At 36.3% G+C, this 18,285-nt stretch overlaps 1 protein-coding gene across 1 annotated transcript; it reads right to left on the reverse strand.

The window, feature by feature from the left end:
* LOC18766495 (protein SENSITIVE TO PROTON RHIZOTOXICITY 1) lies at positions 10,108 to 12,953 on the reverse strand. Its single transcript, XM_020570379.1, has 2 exons — positions 12,677 to 12,953; positions 10,108 to 11,839 (listed from the first exon to the last, which is right to left on the reverse strand). The coding sequence occupies exon 2, from the start codon at positions 11,817 to 11,819 to the stop codon at positions 10,230 to 10,232; it is 1,590 nt and encodes a 529-aa protein (XP_020425968.1). The 5' UTR covers positions 11,820 to 11,839; positions 12,677 to 12,953; the 3' UTR covers positions 10,108 to 10,229.

Genomic DNA, 18,285 nt, shown 5'->3' on the forward strand with positions numbered 1-18,285 from the left:
AGGGAAAAAGAACACGCGTTCTACGAAAAAAATCAGACGCTCTTTTCATCTTCTTCTCTCTAGGGTTGTTCTCTACTATCTTCTCCACATGTTATTTTCTTCACTCTTCTCCAGATATCCATCTCCCACACTCTCTTTTTCGTACTCTCTCCAATATGCTTTATATATTTCAAATTTTTAGTGGAAATTAGGTTATGAATTTTATTTCTTTTGGCATTTTTTTTAATCGAATGTTTTCTTTGTATGTGATATAGTGATTCGACGTTGTGAGAATATTTAGATTGTTGGTATTAAACAGAGTATTGCCAGTTTTGGTCCAAAAACAAACAACTGTGCTAGTGTTGGTAGTTTAGTTGAATACATACATACCTGACGACTAGGAGAGCAAAATTACAAAATTAAAATTGTATGAACCTGAATTCTAGGAACCATTTTTTTTTCTCTGTCAATTGCTATTAGAAAAGCAAAGATGAACTTGTCTATTAATGATCAAATTAAGGCACTACGGCTAATTTTGGAGAAAGCAAGTGATGAAAAAACATTCCTGACATTGGATGGTGCTATGAGAAAAGCATTTGTTCTTCTCTTACTTGGGGTGTGGGAGTTGTGATTCACTCTTTGATGTAAATTGGTTTATGAACAACTTTCTTTTTTGCTCTTATCATCTTAATATGTGATCACTTTGAATTATACATTATTTGGTACTGTTTTTATTAACGTATGAGAGTATGTTGGAATTTTTATGAGATACTACAATTATGATAATGGGTTATATGAAAAAAAATCTTGGCAAAAACAATTGAAAAACAAATCTTGTCATATGAATCTTACCAAAAAAAATAAATTTGTGTCATTTGAATCTCAATTTCCATTAAAATTATCAAAGATTTTTTTATATTTTTTTATTTATAAATAGTCTGATATGATGTTATCCGAAACATCACCAAACACAGTATAACTTAGTCAGATTATTTATCCGGAACAGCACCAAACGCCTTATAATATTATGAATAAATAGTCAGTACTCTCCGAAACAGATTAATACTATCCGACGAAAATTAGTCAGTACAGTCCGACGTACCAAACGAGCCCTAAGTCGTATAGGTAATCTGAGACACTATACCTATACCACAGATATATGCCAAAAGCTTCATCAACTAATCCCGCCCACTATGTAAAGTACCTGTGCCGTAGGTACACACTCAAGAGGTTACCTGTAGGTTAGGTTCTACGTGAAGTGAGAGAGACCCTAAACCCTAAACAATCACTGTCATGTCAGCCAAATGAAAGGCACACAGCTTGGGCATATAATGGGAGATTCTTGGTTAGAAGCTCATGGGAAATACAAGGACTATTGTGCAGCTCTCTACTTGAGAGAGAGCTGGGGAAAGCTTCTGCCTCTTCTAAGCCAAAAGGGTTTAATTTCATTTCCTTTTGATCAACAGGATTTGGATAACAAGCTGCTCAAGGCATTCAATGAGGCTTTTCATGAAAGGTACAAGAAGCACTCTAATTGGGTCATATATGACGGAAGCTTGAATAATGAAGTTGCTTTGTCTAATGAATAAACATGAGAGAGACAGCAAAAAAACGCAAAATCCAAAGGCAATAGACAATTTTCTTTTGCTAACGAACAACAGTCTACAACGTTGACAATCTTAAATTGTTAATAAAGATTCAGAACAAAGAATGCACGGCAACTGAAACAGAGAACGACAAACCAAAATACAGAATATTGAGGATTTTCCGGCAATGTACCTACAGCATAGGTACAGTTCCAGATATTACCTACACAACAGGTTCTAGTTTAGGAAAACCCAGAACCAATTTGCAGCAAAACCTTTCACCAATGATTTGAGATGTAAGTCCAAAGTCTTTCTACTATAATTTTTTGGATTTATATTCTGAAATTATTTCCTGGTTTTTTCTGTTCATGTTTCATTTTCTTTCTCTACTTTATTTATTTATTTTTGGATAAGAAACGAAATTTTTATTAAAAACAGTGGAAAAATACATCTGAACTTGATATACTTATTTTCTGCCGCATTGGATCATTGTTTTTTTTCAAGAGACAAGCTTTCTATTTATGATATTATGATTTCATTTAACTGAACTGAGCTTTCACCCCGAAAAATTCGTAGTGATCCTTCTATTAATAGGCAGTGGAAAAAGATATTTCTTTTGTCATGATCACATCAAAATGTGAAGAAAGGTTAAACTGAGTGAGCGGAGTTCAGTTAGAGCTTCGTTGTTGTTGTTGTTGTTGCTGATTTTATTGCCCCATGAGGATGTAAAGCAATTATTGGTGCTGAGAATCTACTTCTTATGGTAGTGATGCTCTGTTAATTGGGAGCAGAGGGAGAGAACTTAGTTTTGTCATTTTTATAGATAAATATAGAGAAAGTTGAACTCACAAGAATTCTAATCAACTTGCCCTTCCTTTTGAAATTTAATAGTAATCTGGGAAGGATAGTCAGGAGAAGAAAAAGAACCATATCCAGGCACTTCTTGTAATTAACTTGTCTGAATTTTGTTTCTTGGTATTTTCTTGTCGTGTAAACTGAAGCGGATTTTGTTTGGATCTAGATTTTACTATCATGTTTTATTTTTAAGTTCTTGGATAAGTTGGTGGGTAAGTGCATCTACATAACCCACATTCTACTGTTTTGTCAGATCTGGGATACAGCTGGCTATGAACGATTTTAAAGCTTTGTTGTAGCTTTTTACTCTGAGGCTGATTGTTGTAAGTTCTTTCATGCCTTTATTCAATAACACTAACCTTGGTCAGACATCGCTTCAGTAGTTAAGATATAAATCTTCTTTTCCTATGCAGTCCTTAAACCCTCTCTCTAATGGGGTGAGATTTCTGTATGACTAGGTAATCGACTGCCAGGGAAGGGACCTCACTTATATGCATTTACTTAAGTTTCCTGCCCATTAAGAAACACTTAAGTAATCCAAGCATTAGAATAAGTTATTTTAATCCATATGGAATTAGGAATTCTCTGGGTTATTGTTTCCTATTAAAACACTCAATGAAAAAGAACTGCAGATAATGATTAAGTCTATACTCCTAGATCACTGCAAACTGCCGAGTCCTTATATGATTACAAGACCATAATAATGTAAGACAAGATATTGTCTTACTCTTGTCTATGATATTAATTCAATGGAATCATTTGATAACCTAAAAAACTGGGGGGAAGAATTTCTTATTCAGGTATGTTTTGGGGTTTTTATTTTAGAAATTTAGTTATATACCCAATCTTAGACATAGTCTTATAAAGAAACTTTATACTATTTAAAAACTATAAACTCACCCAAAAAAAACTCAAAAATTGACAACTGTCAATTGTTTCAATTTAATAGCTGTTTTTTAGTTTATTTGTGTGTGTTAAATATCTATATTGCCCTTGTATTATGGATATGAGAGAGAAAAATCAGATCTGCACAGATCTGCCAAAAAACCAAATCTACCAAAAAAACCAAATCAGATCTGCCGTGTGATAAGGTGTTCAGAGGAAGCCCGGTTGCTTGTGATTTTCCTGCTTGTAAGGGGTTTGAGACCTTAGTTCGTCATTTCTCCAGCAGTAAAACCCGGGTTCCTGGTGGATGTGCTCACTGCAAGCGCATGTGGCAGCTTCTTGAATTGATTTCTCGTATTTGCGATGAGCTGATTCATGCAAGGTCCCTTTGTGTAGGTAAGCATGAGAAATCCTGTGGGACTTTGGTGTTGCTGCCAGTAATATGGATGTCATGTGCCACTATGATTGAAATGATTTTTGCATAATTACTCTGTGGTTTCAGGCATTTCAAGGAAGCAGCAGACCCGTGACAAAGGAGCTTTCTCTGGTGTTGAAGTAAGAGGAGCTTCCATTGAAGCTCAGTCTTAGGTCCAACTATATTCTTCATCTTTTACCTATAATTTTCAATATTTCACCTTCGATTTCTTGTTCTAAAATCGTGCTTCTATTGAAATTTTTTTTTTCGGATTGTTCAAGACCTTAATGAACCTTAATCAAATGCTCTTAGCTCTACTCCTCTTCGCCATGTCGTCGTCATCATTGTCGTCGTCGTCGTTTGGTTTGGACTTGAGATTTTTGATCTTTTGCTTCAATTATGTGTTTCTCTTCGGATTTTAGTTGATTTTCGAAATGTATTTTAAGATTTGTTGATCGATTTATCTTTTATTACTATTTCAGTTATGGATCTTATTTTTATTTAACAACGTACTTCTATGACAGAGTATTAACAATGTACTTCTATTACAGAGTATTAACAACGTACTTCTATGACATAATATTATTAACAATTTGGGCTCAACTTGTTTTGAGTTGGTCTGGTTTGTTCTTTCTTCATCTTTTCTTTGTTGGACATGTATTAGAAATAACAACATGACAAGCATTAATCAACATGATAGTAAACTAATAGTGTTATTACCCTAGACTAGAACATTACGGGGGTAGACGTGCATTGGAAATAGGATGTCATATGAAACTAGCAGTGTTATTACCCTAAACTAAAACATTACAGGGGTAGACATGCATTAGAATTAGGATGTCATGGGAAACTAGCAGTGTTATTACCCTAGACTAGAACATTACAGGGGGTAGACATGCATTAGAAATAGGATTTCATATGAAACTAACAGTGTTATTATCCTAGACTGGAACATTACAGGGGGTAGACATGCATTAGAAATAGGATTTCATATGAAACTAGCAGTGTTATTATCCTAGACTGGAACATTACAGCAATTAATCAACATGACAGTAAACTAGCAATGTTATTACCCTAGACTAGAACATTATAGCCATTAATCAACATGACAATAAACTAGCAATGTCGTTACCCTAGATTGGAACATTACAAAGGTATACATGCATTAGAAATAGAATGTCATAGTAAACTAGAAGTGTTATTACCCTAGACTGGAACATTACAGGGGTAGACATGCATTAGAAATAGGATGTCATAGGAAAATATCAGTGTTATTACCCTAGACTAGAACATTACAACCATTAATCAACATGACAGTAAAGGTGTGGAATATTACAGTCATTAATCAACATGACACATTAATGAAGCTATGGTTTTCAAGAAGTTTTGTTTGTAACGAATTGTTTGGATTTTTTTATAAAATTGGGTTGGGTTTGTTTTGGGTGCTATTTAAATTTTTTGTGTTGGACTTCTTTTTTAAGTTGATCAATGGCAATCATGTAATTTATAGAAACTTAAACACCAATTTCTTATGTAGTAAATGAGTTTTGAGTGTGTTTCTAAAGTGCATTCTATGTGGGTTTTTTTAATAATTTCAGCCCCTATTTTGGGTATATTAGTGAAGCTCCCTTTTTATTTTGTGTGTGGCTATTTTCTTAAGAATTGCATCACTTACAAACCTTTCCAATCGTCGTTTCTTTTTTCTGGATCAGGTTTTAGTTGTTTATCAAGTACAATACCAAAATCTGGTGAGATGCTAGTTGCCATAGATGCCTATTAAGTTCTGAAAAGAATTATCTCTTTATGTTGATTTTTCATGTAATATATCTTGAAGGAATTTCATAATAAACAAGAATGTGAAGATAGGAAGAAACATGGTTATCACAAATACTGATGCTAGTGCTCCTTCTTTTGAAATTTAAGATTTGAAATGCTCATGCAACTTAAAAGAAATTTGAATTATTTATGACTTGAAAAATTGCTGGACAAAATGCTTTGAACATGGAGTTGTAGAAGCAGATGAAGGAAGGATTTTATATTTGGTCTGGAATCAGTCATACTGAAGAATGCAACCATTCAAGATGGAACTGTCATTTAAATCCATCAATTTTACTACAGCGTACTTCTTCAGATTGAACCTTGGTGACAGTACCTTGATGAATTTCCTCATGTGTGCTTTTACTAAATTTGAGTTCTGGATGTTATATTTATGTTTAAAGTAAGTGCAGTTCTATTTTGTATCCATCATTCTGAAACATTAGCTTGAGTATGAGTTAGGCGGCATACTTATTTTGTATTCTATTTTGTATTTTGATTTGTAGGGTGGAGTGCTAACATTGCGAATGTATTAAAGTTCTTATTATATTTTAGAATGTGAAACTTGGAAGCATAAGCTTATGTATCGAAACCTAAACTCAAGACTAATTGAGAGTACACTAAAGATTTGGACCAATCGAACTGACACCCCATTGGTGATGACACAAATTTTTTTTAACAACATTCATATGACAACATTTTTTTTCTTTTGTTTTGCCAAGATCTAATATATTTTTGGCAACTAATTCAGAAATGTATACAAAGTTGCATCCTTTACGCAAATTGATTCAACCCATTGGTGGTCTTGATCTCATATTCTCAATATATATATATATATATGCATCTCAAACATCTTTAGAATCAGTATGGATGAATAGTAAAATATTTAGAATAAAAATAAAAGAAATAGTAAAAAGAGATAATTAGACATCATAGAAGAGGAAATATATAAAGAAAGAGAAGAAGAAGACAAAAGAAGAGAGAAGAAGCATATTGGACAAAGTATGAGAGAGAGTGAGGTGGATACGTAATATATATTATTGTGTTGGTCTTAAGATTCTAAACACAAATATGATTTTTTCAAGATTTTAAGATTTTATATGAATTTATGAGAGGTCATAAGAGAATAAGAATGTTCTATGTGTTCTTGATATTTTCATGAAATGTTCTTGTTAATCGCTAGAGATCTTGTCTTTTGATTCATGAAATTGTATATGATATGATTGTTACATGTTAGACAAAACATCTTATGACGAAGGCCACCAACAATTGTACCTTGTGTCTCCCATTTTCATTTCATCTTTTGAAATTGGCCAATGAGATAAAAGATGCTTTATGGATACAATTGGTGATGTCATAATTCACCAAACTCTCACCAACCCACTTGGACCACACACACACACTCACCCTCCCGCCAATTTTCGGCACACCCATATTGGAGACCCATATGGGGTCTTCATGCAATTTGGAAAAATATGGGTCCAAATTTAAAATATGGTATTTTCAGTTTTGACCTATAACTCTTTAAAGTTGCGGTTTTACCCCAATGCAATAAAAACAAAATTTGTTTTATCTTTTTGTTTACCCGTTTTTCAGTTGGTACCTGTTCTAGGCTAGGTAAAATTCCCCATTGATCTAATAACCATTAATGGTCTTCAAATCAACTTTCTTTTATGTGAGTGTGCCAATGTTAGCAGTTAAAACCCTAACAGACTTGAAATATGTAATATAATTGTGCCCCAAGTAATTGACGTTGAACAAACGACTGTGATTTTGGGTGAGGAATATGTCGCAAAAAAGTTATTTTCTATGTCTCAGACCGGTGAGGACTTCACAATTTATCTAGATAAAACTAGTAAGCAAAGTAGATGCACGTATTTATGAAAATAAAACGAACGAGTTTAAGCAAAACTGCTTGAAATATAAAGCATAAATAGAATTAGGATGAGACCCCAGAGCATTGGACTTTGCTTTTTGCCTGAAATACAATTGCGGAGATTTTTTTATTAAGTTGGATTGGACTAGATTGAAATTTTCTAGATTGAATTGGATTGAAAGTGGCTGGATTGGAAGTTTTTGTAACTGCACGTCAATACCTTCAACTAATAAAGATTAGCTGGAAATCAATACCAATGTTGTGATTGGCAGAGCTTTAACTAATTCTGGGCCATAGAAAGGCTAGAAAGTGAGCAGAATTGGAAGTAAACGCCTGTTCTACTTGTCTGTGAGTGATCTAAGTTATCTTGATGAGCTTAAGACATTAAGATGTCTTTGAAAAATTTGTTGAGGTTTCATATGATGAAAAATCTGACCTGTGGCTGATTCACCTGTGCTAAACCGAATTTGTAACGACAGAAATCTGAATTCTGCTTGATTCTTCTGAGTTGAATCACATTGAGAGAAGTATCATTTTCTTGAACTCCTTGAGAGTTTGTATTGCTTCTTGGGCAAGATTGTTTGCTTCCTTTTGAGCTAGATTGCCGTAAGATCGTGTGATCTTCTTCGATTGTTTGATCAGTTTGGCTGAATGATTTTCAAGGATAGCTTTGGAGGTTCTTGACAGCTTTGCTAGCTTTGCTTCTGTATTTGAAGGCTGAAATGATTGTTTAAATCATTGAATTGATCAATGAGACTGATTGGTTTTTGTATTTGATTTGTTTTGTTGGGGGGTTGGTTGTTGTTGTTGTTGTTCTTTTTCCAGTTCAAGTACTCGTATATTTGTAGGAGAATGTATGACGACGACTCCTAGATATTTGAAGAATAACAACTGGAAGGTATTACTGCACTGATCACTAACAGATAAATGATAAGGAAGTAATAACAAAGATCAACAACCAGCTATGGTGATTAGTTTTGGCTCTTTGTCAATTAATTCCCTGAAATGTCTCCTGTCCGTTTCGTTGTAAACTGGATTGTAATGAACAAAATATCAATATACCCAAAATTCTCGATCGTTGAATCCATGATTATTCTGCTAATCAAGCCACGTATGTACCAATAGTAATAACATAGCCCGTATTTTAGAAACAAATAGCTATGACTTTTGACTAAGTAAGTCTCCCTTTACCTTTCTAGCTTCAAAGTTATCAATTTAATTTTGGGTTAGTCACCAACGGTGGTGGTTAACTCTAATAAGCCTTAATAGCCAACAATATGACTTGAGTCTAAATTAATTCAATTAATCTGAGTTTTTTTTTTGTTTAATCACCATTTTTTATAATTAATTTCCAGAAAATCAAAATAAGTTGGGTAATTGAATCAATTTATCCAACCTCATTTAACTAGTATGGGTTGTTCACCATTTTGTGGTAAACAAGCTCGACCCTGTTTGAAGAGAAAGCCCAATAATTGTTTTAGGCTGGTGCGCATAATTTAGGCCCAAATAATGGTCCATAAATCTGAATCGTTTTGTTAAAAACGTTTTTAGAGTTAAATGATAGGCCAATTTAACGATGCGCGCCATTTTGTTCCAGCCCATGTCTTTTCATTAATTGGACCTTTTGGGAAAGTGGGTATTAACGGCTAGTTAATTCTGGGTAACTCTTCTCCTCCCACGATCTCCTTCTTCAGATTATAAAATTGATTTCTTCATTGTTTGAAGAAATCATCAAACCTAACTTCTTCATATTCCTAAGTAACCCAAAATTTCTTTAAATTTCTCGAAAAGTTTCGAATATCTCCTCAATTCTGCTTGAATATTTTTTTTATGCCTCTCCAAGAACTTGTGCTGGAAAGCTCTTCTTCATTCCCTCCTCCTCTCACATCTCAGGCGAAGCTGTCAACAAACATGCTATTGAGATTAGAAGCAAGCTTCACCCATATTCTAAGAAGAATTTGGATGAAAATATCCTTCATTTGCTCGGAAATGCCCTTATTCTTGGTCTTGTCTAGTTTGGGAAAGTTCCTGAGGAACTAATCATTCTGATTAAGAATCTAAGCAGATCATATCCTTCTAGTGAAGTGAGGAATAACTCCGTGAAGTGGTCAGACTGGATTGACCAACTGTCTCCAAGGTATGAGAAAGTCATTGGAAGAAAGCTGGTATATTCGATTCTTTAATTCTGTCCAAACACTCAATTAATAGGTATGAGAACCTGTGTGTTTTTGGAACTCTTCCCCAAACACTTCTGACTTCCATGTTGGTCCTATATCTCCAACCCCAATTTTTATTTATTTTACTGGAGGAACAACTTGATTGTATCTGAGTGCCTTCCTTCTAACAATTGCATGCTTTTTTTATTCTTAAGTCTCCTTACTCAGCTGTGAGTTTCAGTTTTAAATTCCTTCTATGATTATCCAAAAAGGGATTTCCTAAATTCTATATACAAGATATCCAAACACTGAAATTTGGAATTGACATAATTATAAATGTTTACAAATTCTATGAAAATTAGAATTCCCCAAACGCACCATTATTCTTTCACAAATGCCGAATATGAAATACAGAAGCAGCAAGATGACTTCGATGAATAGGAAAGCTAATGGCATATACATGATGCAGCAGAATTGGTAGACCTTAGTACTTGCCCTGGTTTTTCGGATTTAAGCATGTGTGGAGCGTAGAGCTTCCAATAAGTTTCGAAGTAGTGAAGAAAATGATTTATTCAAGCACGAGAAATCACATAATACATGGGATCACCTAACCTTACAATCGTTACAGAAAACCATACCCCGGTGGCGAGCCGTCATTAATATCACTCCAGATTATTCGAATTTGGCTCGCCTCCAGTTTTGTGAGTGTAATTACAAGACCCCGGCATGAGAAAAGAGAACGAACTCTCTGAATCCTCAAATGGGGGTCGAGGGAACTCATGAAACCCATCAAAATTACATGTTTCGAAATTCAATGGTGAGAAATAACTAGTAGGATCGTTGATACTTTCTTTCACATCCATGAGATTTTGAACTACACCACCCCCACCAGAAGCAGTGGAGCCAAAACTGAAGTTTATATTTCCAACTCTGTTTGATGCTTCACTGCCTTCCCCATGGTCGGCTGGCCCTTGAGTTCCTTTCGTTTCATCAAGGGGTATGGCAGGAGTGTGGCCTTGAAAAAGGGCAATATGCCCAAAAAGCTTGTCTTTCCTTGAGAAGGTAGTGCCACAAGAACAAAGCCACTTGTCCTTACCACAATGCTTCTCATGAGTTTTAAGATCTGCGATAACAGAGAACTTCTTGGTGTTGCATCTGCTGCAAGTGTAACTTTTGTCACAGTGGGTTCTCTTGTAGTGATTTTTGACACATAAAATAGTTTTCAATGGCTGAAACTTTTTGTGATCCTTGTTCCGCTTGCAGCCAGCATAAGGGCAGGAATACCTTTTGATAAGTGTTGGTTCAGAGCTAGATTCTTTGTTGGGCTTCGCAAGTGCTGCTGGGGTTTTGTACTCATCTCCATGACCTCTCATGTGCATCCTTAAATTTGCATCCCTCTTGAATCCCTTTCCACATATTGCACAGAAGTGAGTGTGAGGTGCAAGGATTTCTTCTTTCTCTAACTGTAAAATTTCATAGCTGCCAGGTGGAAGGTTCTCACCTTCATCAGCATCTTCTTCGTCTTTTGATTCGTGTTCTTCAACGCTGTAGTTTTGCTCAGTCCCATAATTACTGATTAGATCAGTCTGGTTGGATTGATCAGCCAATTTGCTTCCATTACTATTTTGCAGCTTCACAGAAGCATCAGTTCCTACTCCAGAAGGAACAAACGACCCACCAAGCTGCCCAAACTGTCCAATAGAAGGTGTCGTGGTGGAAAGTGTATGCTTCACGGATGGTAGAAGACTACCTGCAGTAGAGATCAACTGAGCAATAATTGAAGTCAGATCAGCGGTTATGAGCTGCTGTTGCTGAGCCACAAGTTCATCTGGTCGTCCTAGAACTTGACCTCTCCGGCCGACAATCAAATGTACTAAGTCCTGGAGCTGGTGGATCTTTTGCTCCAAGTAAGAGAGATTGTTCAGCATTGTTCTTGGATCCCAATCTTGACTTTTATTGGCCTGGGGTGTCTCACACATCCGACCATCTTCTCGATCTGCCATTTTTGTATCATTATTGGAGTTGCAAGGAAGGGATGTTTGAGTTTCAGAAGGCTGGTTGAATTCCTGGAAGGATGGTTCAATCCTGATGCCACCATAATCTAAAATAGAGGGATCTTCCCACTTCTGTTGATGGAGCTGTGGTTTGAAAATGGCAAAAGGAGGACAATCTGAGGAAATCTTGCCTGTTAAATCATTCCCAGAGGAAGGATTTTCCCAGGCATCTGCACATAACTTTTCTTTATGATCCATTTTCCAAACTAAATGCGCACCTGATGTATCAAAACCCAACACCAATCCAGCTGAAATTAATAAGGATTAAGAAAATAGTCGACATAATTAAAATAAAATACAAAATAAAATGAATCATATAATCAGCGAATGGTATCAATAATCCAATTAAGATCTAGCTACCTTCTGATCTCATGTCGAGTTCGAGCGAAATAATAACAAAAAAATTTATTCATTATCTTCATCACATACATACAACCAAAACTCTCAACTAATACCCATTAGATTCCACAAAAAATTATTCTTCGAATTACAAATTATTACTAAAAATACTGACAAACTTTTAAAAAAAAAAAAATTTACTCATGAACAGCAACCCCAAAAGGTTATTACAATTGCAAGGGAACTATTGACTATCCTCATAGACTAACAATTCTCAAAATCATTCCCTACCTACCTTCCATTTACATATGAACTTAAGTTTCCAAATATAATATATTGATTACTTGCTATTTGTTCTGATACAAAAACTTTCATGCCACAATTAAAGAGCAATTCATGATCCCAAAATCTCATTTCAACATGGCATAAGCTGAAATCTTTTCACTAAACCTAAATAACCAATCTTCTCTAGTTCTAACTTCTATTGGGTAATCCAAAATCCCACTAAAAATTATTCATAATTTCCAAAAGCAGAAACCATTTCAGTGGAAGAACAGATAAGATGTATAAAAATAAAAATAAAAATAAATAAAATAATAAAATAAACTCATTATCAGAAAGTTGAAGAGAACTTGAAGCCCAATACAGATAAAGCTCAATCTTTGGCAGAAATTATATATAAAAGAACCCTAGAAATTGAAAGCAAGAAAAATTACCAGATTGAAAACTGCACAGATGCTCTTTTGTCTTCCTCTCAGTTGGCTGTTACATGCTTCTACAGAAAGAAATAAGAATGGAAAAAGAAAGAGAAATGCAGCTCAAGCTCAAAGCTCTAATCGCAATCTCTGTTACAAAAGCTATTTTGTCAACCCCATCAATCTGACCGTCCGATTTCTGGGCCCCACCTTCTCATTTTTGTAAGACCTTTAATCGTCACCGTTGGTGGGTTCTTCTCGGCTGCGGTCAGATTGATTAGTTTTGTTACGGTGCAGCTTTCGTGTATATGGACCCGCCCATGGGTTAAGAAAATTTGACTAGAATAAGACGAAATTTGAAGTCTGATTGGAGATGGTATGGGCCCCACATAACTCTTTTCTTTGTTGTTTCTGAGATGCAGTTGCCAACTTGACTCGGTTTAGTTTAGTGGGTTTTATTGACCAAAAAATAAGAGAAAAAAATGGATAAAATATATTATTTTAAAAAAGAAAAATTTATTTCATTTTGAAGGATAAAAGGGTGAGTGAACTGGTGGCGGTTTAATGAGGAGGAAGCTTTCAGGGAAATTGGTCTTTACATGTAGTGTTTCTAGGAAGGTGGTAAGCATGCAAGTGCAACACGCCTCCAATCCCGATGGTTACTGAATCGTAGCTGACTACGATATGCATTACCTGTCTAGATGGAGGGTTTATTGCTCGGTTCTATTTTGTATAGGTATATTATATATGCTCTTTATTAAGGCCTAAAATATTCATGGTTTCGAAAATATCAGTAGCTAAAAAACACGAAAATTTCGATGAAAATATTGGGATATAATCTATATCAATAAAAATTAAATAAAAATCACAGAAATTGTAAGAAACACTTGGAAATTTTTCTTAAAACTTTGAATGATGTTTATTTAGTCAATTATTTATTACTTTATCACAAAAAATTGGAAGAAAATACATTGCATGATAGGTTTAAGTAATTTAAGTTGATTATATTGTGAGTGTAGATAGTATGTAGTAATTAATGAAAGAAGATTAAACATACCATAATCATTTATTTATAATGATTTACTATAATATTTTACACTTTATATATTGCATGGTAAGATACATGAGTGACTTAGTACCACATAGAGTTCCTATAAAGTTCAAATTTGAGTTTATTGCTCGGTTCTATTTTGTATGTAGGTATATACTCTTTACTAATGGCATGGATACTGAAATAAATAAGAAATCAAGAATTCGATTTTCTTTCACCGATTCATGACTTTTATGTTCCAAATAAATAAACATGTTATTGGTGGTCACAATCCATGAATTACTCAATAGAGAATAGTTGCCAACTATCATTCAAAATGAAAATGATTCATGAATTTTCCGCTTCAAATAAATAAACATGTCAATATGATGTTGAGGGTTTGGGTCGCTCTCTCATTCACATGAGGAGAGCCTTGACGACTAGGGTTAGGGTTTTTTCAGTTTTCTTTACTCATTCTCTGCACCGTCTCTCTCTTTCTCAATCTTCCCTGATTGTCTCTTTGGGTTCTTCTTGGTGAATTGGATATGACTTTTTTTTGCTCATTTGTTCTCCGTGGGGTGGCTGCATTAGCTTCCTTTCTGGGATCCCAAGGAGCCAGTCGCTGGTGAGGGGTCTCCATCTTAACTCTATGGAGATAGCTATCACCTCTTCTGCTCAAGGGGATGATAAGTATGCGGCATTAAGCGAGAATCAGAAGCGCGCGAAAACTGGTGTTAGGCATCTGATTGTTAGTTGCATGGATTTTTCTAGTAAGCATAGTTTTTGTATCGAGGATTTTGTTGACAAGGCGGAGGAAACCAGCCTCGAGGAGTTTCTGACAGGACCCGCCTCGAGATTTCCCCAAAACCGGGGCGAATCCCGTCTTTATTCCGACATCTTCCCGATGCCGGGCCCACTTACTAGAATCCGAGACTCTCTACCAAAATTTTAGCAGAGTCTCCCCTATGAATTGAACAAACCAACTAAATTTAACCTGCATAAAAATACAGAATAATCCCAACCAGCAGCATGCTTTAAAGCGAATAAACAGTTTACAACAAAAATGGCCTCCGGCCTCACAATTCAAACCCTAACAGGGGCGATAACAGAGCATGTCTAAGAACTTCAATTTCAACAAAACAGAGTACAAAGAAAATAACATGAAGAAAGAGTCCTACGATGACTTAAGGCTCGGAAGCGCACGATCCGGCTCTGCTGCGGAGCTCAGTCAACTACTGGCTGGAGGGCGTAAAACAGAAAATTGTGAGTGGACAAAAATAAATTCAGTTCGATGCAAACCAACGTAATATAACCCCACCGTTTAGAAAACCATGCAAGAAATACCATGCATCTCAAAACCATCATACTCAAGTATATATATATATATATATATATATATATCAAAACAATTCAATACCAAATGCCAAGTCCAAAATCCATAAAGAACACTTTACAAAACCCACCATCCAAAAACTTATAAATCCCACAACCAAACTCTCGAAAGCGTACCCATTGGCACGACCGGCAAGGAAGTATCCACGTCGAGAAACAAGAATGAATGAATAGATATAAATATATAATATAAGAGATATATATATATAATATACATACGACCATCACCTAGTTGTACCGGGGAAACAATCCAACCGGGGGATTGTTTGACTAGTCACCCTGGCAGAGTCCTCGTGATGAGTCCTCAATCCACCATGTGACTAGGGAACGAGCCGTCCAACTGGGGGACCAACTCTCAGCCAGAACGTACCGTCGATAACCTCAAAACCCGTACGTCTGTGATCAGTCCTACGCGCGCAGACTACCCAATTAAGGGTCTACAGCAACACCCCGTCAAGGATGCCCCGGGTCCCGACAATTCCAAGTATCTCAAGTCTCCATATCCAAATTCCACATCCGGGGAGGTACATAGGGTAGTGCTTACAGCACACCAAACTGGCATTCTATACTCACCACTTTCCACAATCTCCTCTCAACAACCCAAGTACCTCACACATAGCCAAATATATATAGAAATCCCCAAAATCCATATATTCATACTCAAGATACTCAAATACGTCAAAACCCAAAATATATTTTCAATGCCTCATAAAAATATCACTTTCAACAATGTCATAAATAATATATCCAAAATACCATTTAAAACATCATGCCTAATATTTCCCAAAATCCATATATAAAATATACTTTCAATACCCAACTATGCCAAAGCACTATACAAACATCAAATTCAACTCATGAATATAATATATTCGTTAAATCATTAAAACATTATGCATAAATCTTTCATCAATAAAACCATGCATAAGATTTGAAAACAAAGTCCACTCACAAGTAGTCCCACGCTGCTTGACCCTGAGAGGGTCCCGCCTGCTGTGTATGCGTAGTCGGAGTACCTAATTCAGAATACGTATACGAGATTAATACGAAACGTTTGGAACGAGTACTTTAAATTAAATATCCTAATTTCCCAGGTTTCTAGTAAGTATACTAGGAACGAGACGTTCTAAGGTCCAACTACCCAATTTGGACGATGGAACAACTTCGGGAGACACTCGGTCAACTGACGGTCAAACTTCCCAATTTGGGTCAACCGGGCCCACGAGACCCACGACCTCCGTTTTACAATCCGAAAGTTTCTAAAGGTTTCACAAGATCTAAGATACCCGTCTCGCAAGTTTAGTCCGAAACGGACGGTTAGATCGCTTACAATCGGACGATTGGACGGTTATTATAAAACGCAAACTTTAAGTTATTGAATCGGAACATCCGGGGTTCTGATTCACGATCCGCGAATTCCTATACGATCCTAGGAATACCTAGAACAACATATTCTAATTCGGGAAAGATCTAACGGTCGGAACCTATCGAACCCGGATAACGCATAATATGCGAAAATCCGTTCGATAGTCAAACGATGTCCGAATTGAGATTCGCGAAATCCTATGTGCTCGTGACAACTAGGAGATCGCATTGGGACAAATATGCCCCTCTGATACAGTGCCCACGCTCCGCCACACTCGCGGGCAGCGTGTGGGTGTCCAAAGCGATAAAGCTTCGTCGGAAAAACTCAACATCTGGCCTCAAGATTCCCACCCTAGGTACAACACCCTATTTGGAGTCACTTTTGTTCTTGGGCCTACCCCAAAAAGTGACTAGAAGTGGCCGAAAACAAACTCCCAAAATCGGCAGAATTTCAAATCGAAGATCAGCTATCCTAGGCTCAAAATTAACGAAATCCCATCCAACCATTAGCTAGAGCATGGAAAATAGGTAGAAATCCATACCTTCCTCGTCAAATTTGAAGAAGAAATGAGGGAGAACGAGCGGTTTGAAAATCTGTGAAAACCGGCTCGTTTTTCTGCAGATTCCGACGACACCAGCGGCTGCCGAGGTCGGGGATGGAGCGGGATGGAAGGAGGAGGAGCTGGCGGTCCTTTTGGGACCGGTACCACCCCAAACGGTGGCCGATGGCGGCTGTGGTGGCTCTTGGAGCCACCGGCTGTGCAGAAAAAAAGGGAAAGGGGAGGGGCTGTTCGCAGGAGAGAGAGAGAGAGAGAGAGAAAGTCAGATATTTTAAACCCAAATTTTGAAATATTTATGATTTTGCCACTGACGATGTTTTGCCCGTAACTTTTTCGTTACAACTTCGATTCAAGCCTACCGCGTGTCTACGAATTCGTCTCAGTACCACCTACTCAGAAATACCAGTTATTGCCCCCAACACTTTCTGGGCAAGAAAATGACTAATTTACCCCTACCTTAAGGGTAAATTCGTAAATTCACTTAAATAATTTAAAATAAGAATTAAATTTGGAGTCGGGGTGTTACAGTTTCCAAGATCTCCCTAATAATTCTCTTATGGAACATTCGTGGGCTTGGCAACCGATGAACGTTCCTACTATGAAGATCTTTCTTCGAAATTTTCTTTAGGCTAAGAGGCCAATTTTGGTCTCCCTTTCTTGTCAACTAGGGTTCTGGATCAAGAAAATTTGAGGTAGCGGTTGGTGTTTGGATGGATCTGTTATGATGCTTACAATACGTTTTTGACTCTGTACAAAGAACTATGATGCTTTCTTTAGATCATAGGAGGCTTTCTTTGACAGTATCTACGTAGTGATGGGATGTGTTTAAATGGTTTTGCGGTTGGGTGATTGGCTGGATCTATTTTGATACCCATAGTACGTTTTTGACTCTGTAGAAGAACTATGATGCATTTTCTAGATCATAGGAAGACTTCTTTGACATTACCTACGTAGTGATGGGATGTTGTTTTATGGGTTTTGTGGTTGGGTTTTAGGTTGGTTTGTTTCATATAAGTTGTTTGACTCTTCTGTTTAGTCAATAGCATGAGCGGTACTCTTTCCTACCCCGAAATTTTGTTTCTCTGGAAAGGTTTTAACGAGGCTACCGTTAACATGCTAGTTCTTCCCATGTAATGTTCTTTTCGATTTAATGAAATACCATCTTTTATATATATATATAATAAAATAAAGTAAATAAACATGTCATTGTAGGTTGCAATCAATGAATTAGTCAATAGAATTAGAGAATACTGGCCAACAGTCATTCATAATGATAGATTTTC

Source organism: Prunus persica, chromosome G8 (genome assembly GCF_000346465.2).
Source record: "Prunus persica cultivar Lovell chromosome G8, Prunus_persica_NCBIv2, whole genome shotgun sequence".
In the NCBI taxonomy this organism is placed as follows: domain Eukaryota; kingdom Viridiplantae; phylum Streptophyta; class Magnoliopsida; order Rosales; family Rosaceae; genus Prunus; species Prunus persica.

What these genes read in the sequence shown, in the direction of transcription:
- LOC18766495 (XM_020570379.1), bottom strand. Translation starts at nt 11,819, where the DNA reads ATGGATCATAAAGAAAAGTTATGTGCAGATGCCTGGGAAAATCCTTCC.